At 47.8% G+C, this 12888-nt stretch overlaps 1 protein-coding gene across 2 annotated transcripts in view; it reads right to left on the bottom strand.

The window, feature by feature from the left end:
- The window catches only part of LOC140429790 (dnaJ homolog subfamily C member 5-like), a 36012-nt gene that overhangs the window by 20535 nt on the left and 2589 nt on the right, over positions 1 to 12888 (bottom strand). For both annotated transcript variants that reach the window (XM_072517245.1, XM_072517238.1), the window contains exon 3: positions 1203 to 1318. In XM_072517245.1, coding sequence (XP_072373346.1) covers positions 1203 to 1309 — 107 coding nt within the window. In that variant the 5' untranslated portion in view covers positions 1310 to 1318. The remainder of the gene's footprint in view (positions 1 to 1202; positions 1319 to 12888) is intronic.

Below are 12888 nucleotides of genomic sequence, written 5' to 3'. Positions count from 1 at the left end.
AATTGCCCCTTAACTAGGAAAAAAATCACGGTGGCGCAGTGGGTTAGCCCTGCTGCCTCACGGCGCCGAGGTCCCAGTTTCGATCCCGGCTCTGGGTCACTGTGTGTGTGGAGTTTGCACATTCTCCCCGTGTTTGCGTGGGATTCGCCCCCACAACCCAAAGATGTGCAAGGTAGGTGGATTGAACACACTAAATTGGAAAAAAATGAATTAGGTACTCTAAATTGGTTTAAAAAAAAAAAACTGGGAAAACACTGACTGGAATACTCTACATTTTATAAAAATAATAATTCCAGGAGGTGCAAGCTGAAAGGCAAAGGAGGTTTATTCTCCAACACAAATAACGCCACAGCTACGGCATACAAAACAATTGCCCTAGCCCAGAACTATCATAAACTGCCAGTCCGCATCTAGGGGTCAATATTTAAGGCCCCATTGGTGAGCCCTGATTGTGCGGGTCTCCGCCTGCTCAACACAGGAACTCCTATTCTATGACGCCCATGGGGAGATCAATCAGCAATATCCCATGGTATTTGTGAGGGTTATAACACTTGCCTAACAAGAATCTATTTTCCTCAGTCTTAAATTATTGAGTGGCCTGACTTCCTCGCTGAGGCAGAGAGTTCCAAAGTTGCACAATCCTGAGAGAAAACATTCCTCCTCGCCGGTCATAAAAGGGCGCCCACTGATTTTAAAACAGTGTCCCCTGGCTCTGGACTCACCATAAGAGGAAATATCCTTCACACATCCACCTTGTTGAGACTGTTCAGAATCTTATATACTTCAGTCAAGTCACCCCTCACTCGTCTAAACGCCTGCGGAAACAAACCCAGTCTGTCCAACCTCTCCAATAAGAGAGGAGAAGGTAAACACAATGGAATGATTTTCTCTGGAGAGAGTCTGGAACAAGGAAGCACAAACTTAAAATTAGAGCTAGCCCCTTGAGAGAGTAGTATCTGGAAGTATTTCTTCATCCATAGGGTAATGAAAATCTGAGACTCTCGTTCCCGAGAAATTGTTGAGGCTGGAGGAACAACTGGAGATATTAAAACTGAGATTGATGGATTTTGTTAAATCAAGGTATGAAGGGGAATGGGGCAATAATTGGTTGATGGAGTAAAGATGCAGATTAATTCTGCTCCAATTTAATGGCGGAACAGTTTCAAGGGACTTAATGGCATTCCGTGTGCTTATGTTCTTACCTGTATGCTGCTTTGACCTCTTCTGGCGGAGATCTCTTTGGCAAGTGTAGAATCCTGTAGAGAGCTTCGCCACTTGCCGAATTTGATCGTTCACGTCTGTTAGCCATCGTGGCTTCCTTTGGTAAGTGAAGATAATGTGTCAGGTTAACTGCTGGTTATCAAACCCCCTTCTGTCTTTTTTATAAATTTAGAGTACCCAATTCATTTTTCCAATGAAGGGGCAATTTAGCGTGGCCAATCCACCTACCTTGCACATCTTTGCGTTGTGAGGGGAAACCCACGCAAACACAGGGAGAATGTGCAAACTCCACACGGACAGTGACCCAGAGCCGGGATCGAACCTGCGCCACCATGCTGCCCTCCACCGTGCTGCCCTCAAACCCACTTCTGTTTGACAGATTTCAGTGAAAGGATACTGTATGGTTCACTCTTGGGGCTGAACGTAATGGAGGGAGGACACAGAACCTTAGAACATAGAGGGAAGGCATTCTACACATTATGCTTGTGATGGCTTCTATCATTCTCAGGGCACATAGGATGAGCAGCAATTTCTCATATTGCCAACATCCCAAAAACAAAAGTAACAAAATCCTTTAATGCACCTCATCTACCCTTTACAACACAGCCGCCCATCTCTGTCTCACCTCCTGTCCCAGTGCCTCAATGCAAATCTGACAGCCGATAAAGGGCCAGAATTTCCTTGGGCTTACTGTCACTGTAATTTCACTGGATGTGTGTCATGAGAAGGTGGGGGAAGGGGGTGGCTGTTGAGGCCAACATGGGGGTAGGAGGTCCATGCAGCAGCAAATACGAACATGGCACCAAAGGGCAGGTGGAGAAGGTAGTGAAGAAGGCATATGGCATGCTTGCCTTCATTGGCCGGGGCATTGATTATAAAAATTGGCAAGTCATGTTGCAGCTGTATTGAACCTTAGTTAGGCCACACTTGGAGTAGAGTGTTCAATTCTGGTCGCCACACTACCAGAAGGATGTGGAGGCTTTAGAGAGGGTGCAGAAGAGATTTACCAGAATGGTGCCTGGTATGGAGGGCATTAGCAATGAGGAGCGGTTGAATAAACTTGGTTTGTTCTCACTGGAACGAAGAAGGTTGAGGGGCGACCTGATAGAGGTCTACAAAATTATGATGTGGAGATACCGGCGTTGGACTGGGGTGAGCACAGTACGAAGTCTTACAACACCAGGTTAAAGTCCAACAGGTTTGTTTCGATGTCACTAGCTTTCGGAGCGCTGCTCCTTCCTCAGGTGAATGAAGAGGTCTGTTCCAGAAACACATATATAGACAAATTCAAAGGTGCCAAACAATGCTTGGAATGCGAGCATTAGTAGGTGATTAAATCTTTACAGATCCAGAGATGGGGTAACCCCAGGTTAAAGAGGTGTGAATTGTACCAAGCCAGGACAGTTGGTAGGATTTCGCAGGCCAGATGGTGGGGGATGAATGTAATGCGACATGAATCCCGGGTCCCGGTTGAGGCCGCACTCATGTGTGCGGAACTTGGCTATAAGTTTCTGCTCGGCAATTCTGCGTTGTCGCGGGTCCTGAAGGCCGCCTTGGAGAACGCTTACCCGGAGATCAGAGGCTGAATGCCCTTGACTGCTGAAGTGTTCCCCGACTGGAAGGGAACATTCCTGCCTGGTGATTGTTGCGCGATGTCCGTTCATTCGTTGTCGCAGCGTCTGCATGGTCTCGCCAATGTACCACGCTTCGGGACATCCTTTCCTGCAGCGTATGAGGTAGACAACGTTGGCCGAGTCGCACGAGTATGTACCGCGTACCTGGTGGGTGGTGTTCTCACGTGTAATGGTGGTATCCATGTCGATGATCTGGCACGTCTTGCAGAGATTGCCATGACAGGGTTGTGTGGTGTCGTGGTCGCTGTTCTGAAGACTGGGTAGTTTGCTGCAAACAATGGTTCGTTTGAGGTTGCGCGGTTGTTTGAAGGCAAGTAGTGGGGGTGTGGGGATGACCTTGGCAAGATGTTCATCGTCATCAATGACGTGTTGAAGGCTGTGAAGAAGATGACGTAGTTTCTCCGCTCCGGGGAAGTACTGGACGACGAAGGGTATTCTGTCGGTTGTGTCCCATGTTTGTCTTCGGAGGAGGTTGGTCCGGTTTTTCGCTGTGGCGCGTTGGAACTGCCGATCGATGAGTCGAGTGCCATATCCCGTTCGTACGAGGGCATCTTTCAACGTCTGTAGATGTCTGTTACGCTCCTCCTCGTCTGAGCAGATCCTGTGTATACGGAGCGCTTGTCCATAGGGGATGGCTTCTTTAATGTGTTTAGGGTGGAAGCTGGAGAAGTGGAGCATCATGAGGTTATCCGTAGGTTTGCGGTAAAGCGAAGTGCTGAGGTGACCGTCCTTGATGGAGACCAGTGTGTCCAAGAATGCAACTGATTTTGGAGAGGAGTCCATGGTGAGTCTGATGGTTGGATGGAACTTATTAATGTCATCGTGTAGTTGTTTGTGATTCTTCGCCGTGGGTCCAAAGGAAAAAAATGTCATCGATGTATCTGGTGTATAACATCGGTTGAAGTTCCTGTGCGGTGAGTAGGTCCTGTTCAAACTTGTGCATGAAGATGTTGGCGTATTGGGGTGCGAATTTGGTCCCCATGGCTGTTCCGTGCGTCTGGATGAAGAACTTGTTGTCGAAGGTGAGGACGTTGTGATCCAGAATGAAGCGGATGAGTTGCAGAATTGCGTCTGGAGATTGGCAGTTGTCGGTGTTGAGTACTGAGGCTGTTGCAGCAATGCCGTCGTCATGGGGGATGCTGGTGTAGAGTGCCGAGACGTCCATTGTGACGAGGAATGTTCCTGGTTCAACTGGTCCATGGGTGCTGGGTTTCTGTAGGAAGTCCGTCGTGTCGCGACAGAAGCTGGGTGTACCTTGTACGATGGGTTTCAAGATGCCCTCGATGTAGCCAGAGAGGTTCTCACACAGGGTCCCATTGCCTGAAACGATAGGGCGGCCGGCCGAGAGATCTGCAGTGCGGCAACCGAAGAGGAAAGAGTCGAATTGGACCCCTCCGGAAGGCCGCTGCCCTAGACTCGACATGTATGCTCAAGCCGTCAGGAGTCGGGTCAATGCCAGATTCATCAGTCGCATTCACAAGACAGCCCCGAACGTCACCCAAGCACAACGCAATGCCATCCGCGCTTTCAAGACCAACCACAGCATCGTCATCAAACCAGCAGACAAAGGGGGGGCTACTGTCGTACTGAACAGAACGGACTACTGCAAAGAAGTATACCGACAACTGAACAACCAAGAACACTACAGACAGTTACCCGCAGATCCGACCAAGGAACACATCCGCCAACTTAACAGACTGATCAAGACCTTGGATCCAGATCTTCAGAGCACCCTACGTGCTCTCATCCCACGTACTCCCCGCATTGGAGATCTCTACTGCCTCCCGAAAATACATAAGGCCAACACACCAAGCCGCCCTATCGTTTCAGGCAATGGGACCCTGTGTGAGAACCTCTCTGGCTACATCGAGGGCATCTTGAAACCCATCGTACAAGGTACACCCAGCTTCTGTCGCGACACGACGGACTTCCTACAGAAACCTAGCACCCATGGACCAGTTGAACCAGGAACATTCCTTGTCACAATGGACGTCTCGGCACTCTACACCAGCATCCCCCATGACGACGGCATTGCTGCAACAGCCTCAGTACTCAACACCGACAACTGCCAATCTCCAGACGCAATTCTGCAACTCATCCGCTTCATTCTGGATCATAACGTCTTCACCTTCGACAACAAGTTCTTCATCCAGACGCACGGAACAGCCATGGGGACCAAATTCGCACCCCAATACGCCAACATTTTCATGCACAAGTTTGAACAGGAGCTACTCACCGCACAGGACCTTCAACCGATGTTATACACCAGATACATCGATGACATTTTTTTCCTTTGGACCCACGGCGAAGAATCACTGAAACGACTACACGATGACATTAATAAGTTCCATCCAACCATCAGACTCACCATGGACTACTCTCCAAAATCAGTTGCATTCTTGGACACACTGGTCTCCATCAAGGACGGTCACCTCAGCACTTCGCTTTACCGCAAACTTACGGATAACCTCACGATGCTCCACTTCTCCAGCTTCCACCCTAAACACATTAAAGAAGCCATCCCCTATGGACAAGCGCTCCGTATACACAGGATCTGCTCAGACGAGGACGAGTGTAACAGACATCTACAGACGTTGAAAGATGCCCTCGTACGAACGGGATATGACACTCGACTCGTCGATCGACAGTTCCAACGCGCCACAGCGAAAAACCGGACCGACCTCCTCAGAAGACAAACATGGGACACAACCGACAGAATACCCTTAGTCGTCCAGTACTTCCCCGAAGCGGAGAAACTACGTCATCTTCTTCACAGCCTTCAACACGTCATTGATGACGATGAACATCTTGCCAAGGTCATCCCCACACCCCCACTACTTGCCTTCAAACAACCGCGCAACCTCAAACGAACCATTGTTTGCAGCAAACTACCCAGTCTTCAGAACAGTGACCACGACACCACACAACCCTGCCATAGCAATCTCTGCAAGACGTGCCAGATCATCGACATGGATACCACCATTACACGTGAGAACACCACCCACCAGGTACGCGGTACATACTCGTGCGACTCAGCCAACGTTGTCTACCTCATACGCTGCAGGAAAGGATGTCCCGAAGCGTGGTACATTGGCGAGACCATGCAGACGCTGCGACAACGAATGAACGGACATCGCGCAACAATCACCAGGCAGGAATGTTCCCTTCCAGTCGGGGAACACTTCAGCAGTCAAGGGCATTCAGCCTCTGATCTCCGGGTAAGCGTTCTCCAAGGCGGCCTTCAGGACCCGCGACAACGCAGAATCGCCGAGCAGAAACTTATAGCCAAGTTCCGCACACGAGTGCGGCCTCAACCGGGACCCGGGATTCATGTCGCATTACATTCATCCCCCACCATCTGGCCTGCGAAATCCTACCAACTGTCCTGGCTTGGTACAATTCACACCTCTTTAACCTGGGGTTACCCCATCTCTGGATCTGTAAAGATTTAATCACCTGCTAATGCTCGCATTCCAAGCATTGTTTGGCATCTTTGAATTTGTCTATATATATGTTTCTGGAGCATACCTCTTCATTCACCTGAGGAAGGAGCAGCGCTCCGAAAGCTAGTGACATCGAAACAAACCTGTTGGACTTTAACCTGGTGTTGTAAGACTTCGTACTGTACAAAATTATGAGGGGCATAGACAGAGTGGATAGTCAGAGACTTTTCCCCAGGGTAGAGGGGTCAATTACTAGGGGGCATAGGTTTAAGGTGAGAGTGGCAAGGTTTAGAGTAGATGTACGAGGCAAGTTTTTTTACACAGAGGGTAGTGGGTGCCTGGAACTCGCTGCCAGAGGAGGTGGTGGAAGCAGGGAAGATAGTGACGTTTAAGGGGCATCTTGACAAATACATGAATAGGATGGGAATAGAGGGATACGGACCTCGGAAGTGTAGAAGATTTTCGTTTAGACGGGCAGCATGGTCGGCGCAGGCGTGGAGGGCCGAAGGGCCTGTTCTTGTGCTGTACTTTTCTTTGTTCTTTGTTGTGAGTCATGTGCTTGAGCCGATCCATTTGCGCTTGTTGGAACGTATGGTCCATCCATCTCACACTTTTAAGAACTTTATATCTGCCAGGTAATGTAGGCTCAAGGCATGGCCTTCTCTCTTTTAAAAAAAATTAAATTCTTATATTTTGCCGTAATAGTGGTGAGAACTGCTACGTCACAACCCTAAGGGCCAGGGTTCGATTCAGGCTTTGGTGACTGTGTGGAATTTGCATGTTCTCCCAGTGTATGTGTTGGTTTCCTCCGGGTATTCCGATTTCTACCCATAGTCCTGGTTAGATGGATTGGCCATTCTAAATTGCCCCTCAGTGATCAAAGTGAGGTGGGGCTATGGGAATTGGGCGGGGGAATGGCCGAAGTGGGATGCTCTTTCAGAGGGTTGGTGCAGACTCAATGGGCTGAATTGCTTTCTTCTGCGCTGTAGGGATTCTATGGATGTATATGGATGTCATTGGGGTCGTTTCTTCCTGGCCAAATTGTCCTGGTCATTTATGCCCCTCTTCCAATGTCATATCCCATTTTCTGGATGATAGTTCCTCAGGTGCTGCTCACACTCTTCTACCTCCCAAAATTTCCATATTCTGTGCGTAAGGTTAGACAGGGAAAGTCAAACAGGCTGTTACACTCTGGGTCGATGCGCCACCAAGTCCAATGGCCCCCTGGCGCTCACACAAGTGAATTCCAACAGGAGACCATGGAAACCTTTGAGGCAAGAATGACAATTGAATGCCACTTTCATTCTCTATGATGAGAGCAATCGCAAAACATTCCCCCTGCACCTCCCTGAGGTCAGCTAACTCAGGACAAGAACTGCAATTGGGTGTGAAACCCCTGTCCATCTGTAAGGCTAAGAAAAACCATGAGAAAAAACTCAACTACAGGGGACCCCCCACTTCATCAGGTAAATGCAGTAGCATGTGCAGAAGCCAGGTGATCAGATGTCACATGATCAAAATATCACGCTATCAAACATTCAGGCATGTCTCCAACCAGAATTAGTAACAGCAAAGTGACTGTTCCTTCCATGTCTGCGAACTCTTTATACCAACAAATATATTTTTTAAATAATTTAGAGAATCCAATTTTTTTTTTCCAATTAAGGGACAATTTAGCGTAACCAATCCACGTAACCTGCACATCTTTGGGTTGTGGGGGTGAAACCCTCGCAGACACGGGGAGAATGTGCAAACTCCTCACAGACAGTGACCCGGGGCCAGGATCGAACCCGGGTCCACAGTGCCATAGGCAGCAGTGCTAACCACTGCGCCACCGTGCCGCCCTTTTATATCAACAAATAGAGGGATTTTAGTTCTATATGGAGGAGAGTTGTTTTAACCTACCAGCTTACCATTGGCTGGGGTCTAATGGCAAACCCACAATCCTTAGGGAGTATGAGCTTTCCCAATGAGGGGGGGGGGGGAAAGAAATCATTAGCAGGTCCCTGCATAAATAAAGCTGGCCATATGGAACCAGCTAGAGAGGAGTGAGTGGCAAGGGAGTTACTGCTGCTGTTGTAGATATATATGTTATTGTAAATAAAGTTTTCTTTCTGTTCTACAAACTCATGCTGGATTCTTCGTGGCCCTCCCAAAAATAAATTTTATGGACTTCCACAATCCATATAATGAGAGGGAGGCAAACACACTTGATTATCCCATTGCATGTCAGCCTGGAATTCTGAGCAGCTCTGGTCTCCGCACGCCAAGTTTTTCTGGAGCGGGGTCCTAACCTGCTGACTCGGAGGCAGGAATATTACAACACTGAAGCTTAAAGCTGCCTCTTACTGAAATGTTTACTGTTTACATGAGCAGCTACCAGATCCAGAGCCTTTGACAGAAGTAAAGCCAAATTTGGTTAGTTTCCTGTTGTAAGCACACCAGTTTAGACATTCATGCGATAGGGTGTCAGAAAGCCACTAAAACGGAGCAGCTGACCAACAGAATGTAGAGTTTATTCGTCAGATCGAAGTTAAATTCATCAGTAAGTTTTAAGCTCAGCCAGCTCTAAATAAAAAGAATAAATAATGCCTTTCATAACGTCCGGACTTTCCAAATCGCTTTGCAATCAATGAAGAACGTTTTGGAATGTATTCACTTGTTATAACTTGGAAGATATCATCATGTGATGTTCTCAGTATTTAAGTTCTGACTGTGGGACATCAGGTACATGCTGCTGACCTCATGATAACTGATCAGTTGACCTCTCCAAATGTTATCACATTTATTGCATAATGACAGGCTGCCTCTGCCAGATTATTGTTGCTCAGGGTTTAGCACCAGACTCTGGTGAGGGAAACTCTGAGGACCAAGAGGAGAAGAGGTGAAACCTACAGCAGGAGTCGGGAAAATGGAGGGCAGGGGGAGGGAAAACAGAGGTAGGAGCAGGGAAACTGAGCGCAGGATGGGAAAACAGAGTTGGGAAGAGCATTGATTTCACCAGCAACTAATATGAATTCAATCAAATTACACTGATAATAGTAAAACTGATAGAACTCAGAAGCAACACTAAGATAACTCACTAATAGCCTAGATTTAACTGCAATGGGGGCATTGCCCCAATATCCAACTTCTAACCAGTAGTAATGCTGGAACTCATTGTCATTCATCCTGAAACCAGAGTCAGCACACACTATACTTTCAACAGGCCCCATCTCTTTCCTGATCTCTGTGGATTCTGGTATTAACCAAGGATCTGTGCAAACCGGGAATCCCAGTCAGAACTGATCTATCGATGGCCTTCACACCGACTGGTGCAGACAGGCCTGAACCAAACTGAGAGATCATGTAAACAGGGTCATGGACTCAACGTCTGAGTCACTTCTCACAGGGCACATTATCCAAAGCTTGGCTCGGCTTCGACATTCCAAAACCACCCCCTGCGCTTGGGCTAAATAAAGAGGCGTTTTCATTGAATAATAGAAATCACAGCACAGGGGGAGGCCACTTGACAGCTGGTCCCTTTGTCAGTGCTGGCATTCAATGCAGTAAACGCCATTTCACACACTCCACCCAGGTACTTTTACATTCCTCATTTTCAAATACTTATTCCAATCTTTTAAAAATCTTTTTGAAAGTATGTTCAACTTTTTTCCTCAATAACTGCTTGTGCTACTCCCCTAGGCTACTTTCAGGAATTTTCCTTCAAGGTTCTTCCAGTGAGAATCCTCAAACGCCTTCTTTCTCATCTGCCCATCGGTGGAAATAATCTTTCCTGCATATTAGCAGCAGGGGCTCCAGGTTTCACTCTGCTCTTTATTTGCAGTTTCTGTCCCACTGACGCTCCCATTCATCACCGGGATGTTTCTTAAGCAGCTGCTGCTCCTAGCCCTGTGGAAAATGTCGATGCCCTTTCTCAGGTCATTCCCTGGTCACCCCCTCTTCCCAAATAAAAAGCAGAAAATGTTGGAAATACTGAGCAGGTCAGGTAGCATCTGTGAAGAGAAACACAGTGAATTTACAGCTCGATGACGTTTTCTCTTCATTCCCCAGTCTCCCTCTCCTCTCCTTTCCCAGTTTCCATCTCTCCTGCAACCCCTTACTCAAGACCGAACCTTCAGTAACCAGAGCCACTCCTTCCCCCCCCACCCACAACCACCCGCCCCGATTCTTAAATGGAAATATAATTTGAGATATACAATAGACAGCCAATTCTCTACTGTCGGTGGTATAATATCAAAGAAGTTCAAAATTACTTCCAGATTATCTAAAATTGTTTTGAAATCTCTTGTTTTTAAAATTCCTTCAATACTGTTCACAGTAAGCAATAAAATAATAATAATCGCTTATTGTCACAAGTAGGCTTCAATGAAGTTACTGTGAAAAGCCCCTAGTCGCCACATTCCGCGCCTGTTCGGGAAGGCCGGTACGGGAATTGAACCCGCGCTGCTGGCCCTGTTCTGCATTACAAGTCAGCTGTTTAGCCCACTGTGCTAAACCTGCCCCAAGTAATTGTTGTGTAAACCTTCAAAGTGCTTAAATATTTCAATATATAACTAGCAATAGTTTTTGTTATATTTACAGCCCTCCACTTAAATGTTGCAAACATTAAAATAATTATCAGGAACTTGAGAATATAATCCAGGCTGAAACTACATTGCCATTACTGGGGGAGTTCCGCACTGTCAAAGGTGCTTCGGATGAGATGTTACCCGAGGCTCCATCTGCCCTCCCAGGTGGATAGGAGCGATTCTACAGTGCTATTCTGATAAAGAGCAGCAGTCCTCCCTGACTTTCTGGCCACTATTTATCCTTTAATAAACATCAACCCAAAGCAAGATTATCTGTTCATTACCACATTGCTGCACGGTAGCATAGTGATTAGCACTGTTGCTTCACAGCACCAGAGTCCCAGGTTTGATTCCCGGCTTGGGTCACTGTCTGTGCAGAGTCTGCTTTCCGTTTAGTATTACTATCGGGACAGGTTTTCTGACTCAGCACAGAGCTGGTGAGATTCCGTGGTTAAAGTGAAAGGCATCCAATTTACTTCCTGTGGGGCATTTTCAGGTGATGAATATGGAAGAACAGTGGCACAGTGGTTAGCACCGCTGCCTCACAGCACCAGGGACCCGAGTTCAATTCCGAGGACTGTCTGTGAAGTTTGCACTTTTGCCCTGGTGCTCCAGTTTCCTCTCAGTCCAAAAATGTGCCGGTTAGGTGGGGTTACGGGGATGGGCCAAGGTAAAGTGCTCTTTCAGAGGGTCGGTGCAGACTCAATGGGCCGAATGATTTCCTCCTGCACTGTAGGGATTCTAAATTCTATGCTCCTATGCTTCCCGACAGAACAGTGGAATAAAGCATCAGGGTCCTTCTCCAGAGATTGCTCTCCACCACCCTCTGCTGGAAAGTGTGTGTGTCTGTTTGAACCTTTAGTAGCCATGATGCCGGTTGGACTGGGGTGAGCACAGTAAGAAGTCTTGCAAAACCAGGTTAAAGTCCAACAGGTTTGTTTCGATATCACTAGCTTTCGAAAGCACTGCTCCTTCCTCAGGTGAATGACGAGGTATGTTCCAGAAACATATATATAGACAGATTCAAAGATGCCAAACAATGCTTGGAATGCGAGCATTAGCAGGTGATTAAATCTTTACAGATCCAGAGATGGGGTAACCCCAGGTTAAAGAGGTGTGAATTGTATCAAGCCAGGACAGTTAGTAGGATTTCGCAGGCCAGATGGTGGGGGATGAATGTAATGCGACATGAATCCCAGGTCCCGGTTGAGGCCGCACTCATGCGTGCGGAACTTGGCTATAAGCTTCTGCTCAACGATTCTGCGTTGTCGCGCGTCCTGAAGGCCGCCTTGGAGAACGCTTACCCGTAGATCAGAGGCTGAATGCCCTTGACTGCTGAAGTGTTCCCCGACTGGAAGGGAACATTCCTGCCTGGTGATTGTCGCGCAATGTCCGTTCATTCGTTGTCGCAGCGTCTGCATGGTCTCGCCAATGTACCACTCTTCGGGACATCCTTTCCTGCAGCGTAGGAGGTAGACAACGTTGGCCGAGTCGCACGAGTATGTACCGCGTACCTGGTGGGTGGTGGTCTCACGTGTAATGGTGATATCCATGTCGATGATCTGGCACGTCTTGCAGAGATTGCCATGGCAGGGTTGTGTGGTGTCGTGGTCACTGTTCTGAAGGCAGGGTAGTTTGCTGCAAACAATGGTTTGTTTGAGGTTGCGCGGTTGTTTGAAGGCAAGTAGTGGGGGTGTGGGGATGACCTTGGCAAGATGTTCATCTTCATTGATGACATGTTGAAGGCTGTGAAGAAGATGTCGTAGTTTCTCCGCTCCGGGAAAGTACTGGACGACGAAGGGTAATCTGTCGGTTGTGTCCCATGTTTGTCTTCTGAGGAGGTCGGTGCGTTTTTTTGCTGTGGCGCGTTGGAACTGTCGATCGATGTTGAAAGATGCCCTCGTACGAACGGGATATGGTGCTCGACTCATCGATCGACAGTTCCAACGCGCCACAGCAAAAAAACGCACCGACCTCCTCAGAAGACAAACATGGGACACAACCGACAGAATACCCTTC

Source organism: Scyliorhinus torazame, chromosome 1 (assembly GCF_047496885.1).
Source record: "Scyliorhinus torazame isolate Kashiwa2021f chromosome 1, sScyTor2.1, whole genome shotgun sequence".
In the NCBI taxonomy this organism is placed as follows: domain Eukaryota; kingdom Metazoa; phylum Chordata; class Chondrichthyes; order Carcharhiniformes; family Scyliorhinidae; genus Scyliorhinus; species Scyliorhinus torazame.
Note: the sequence above shows the minus strand (reverse complement) of the source record. Positions and strands in the feature narration are given on the sequence as shown.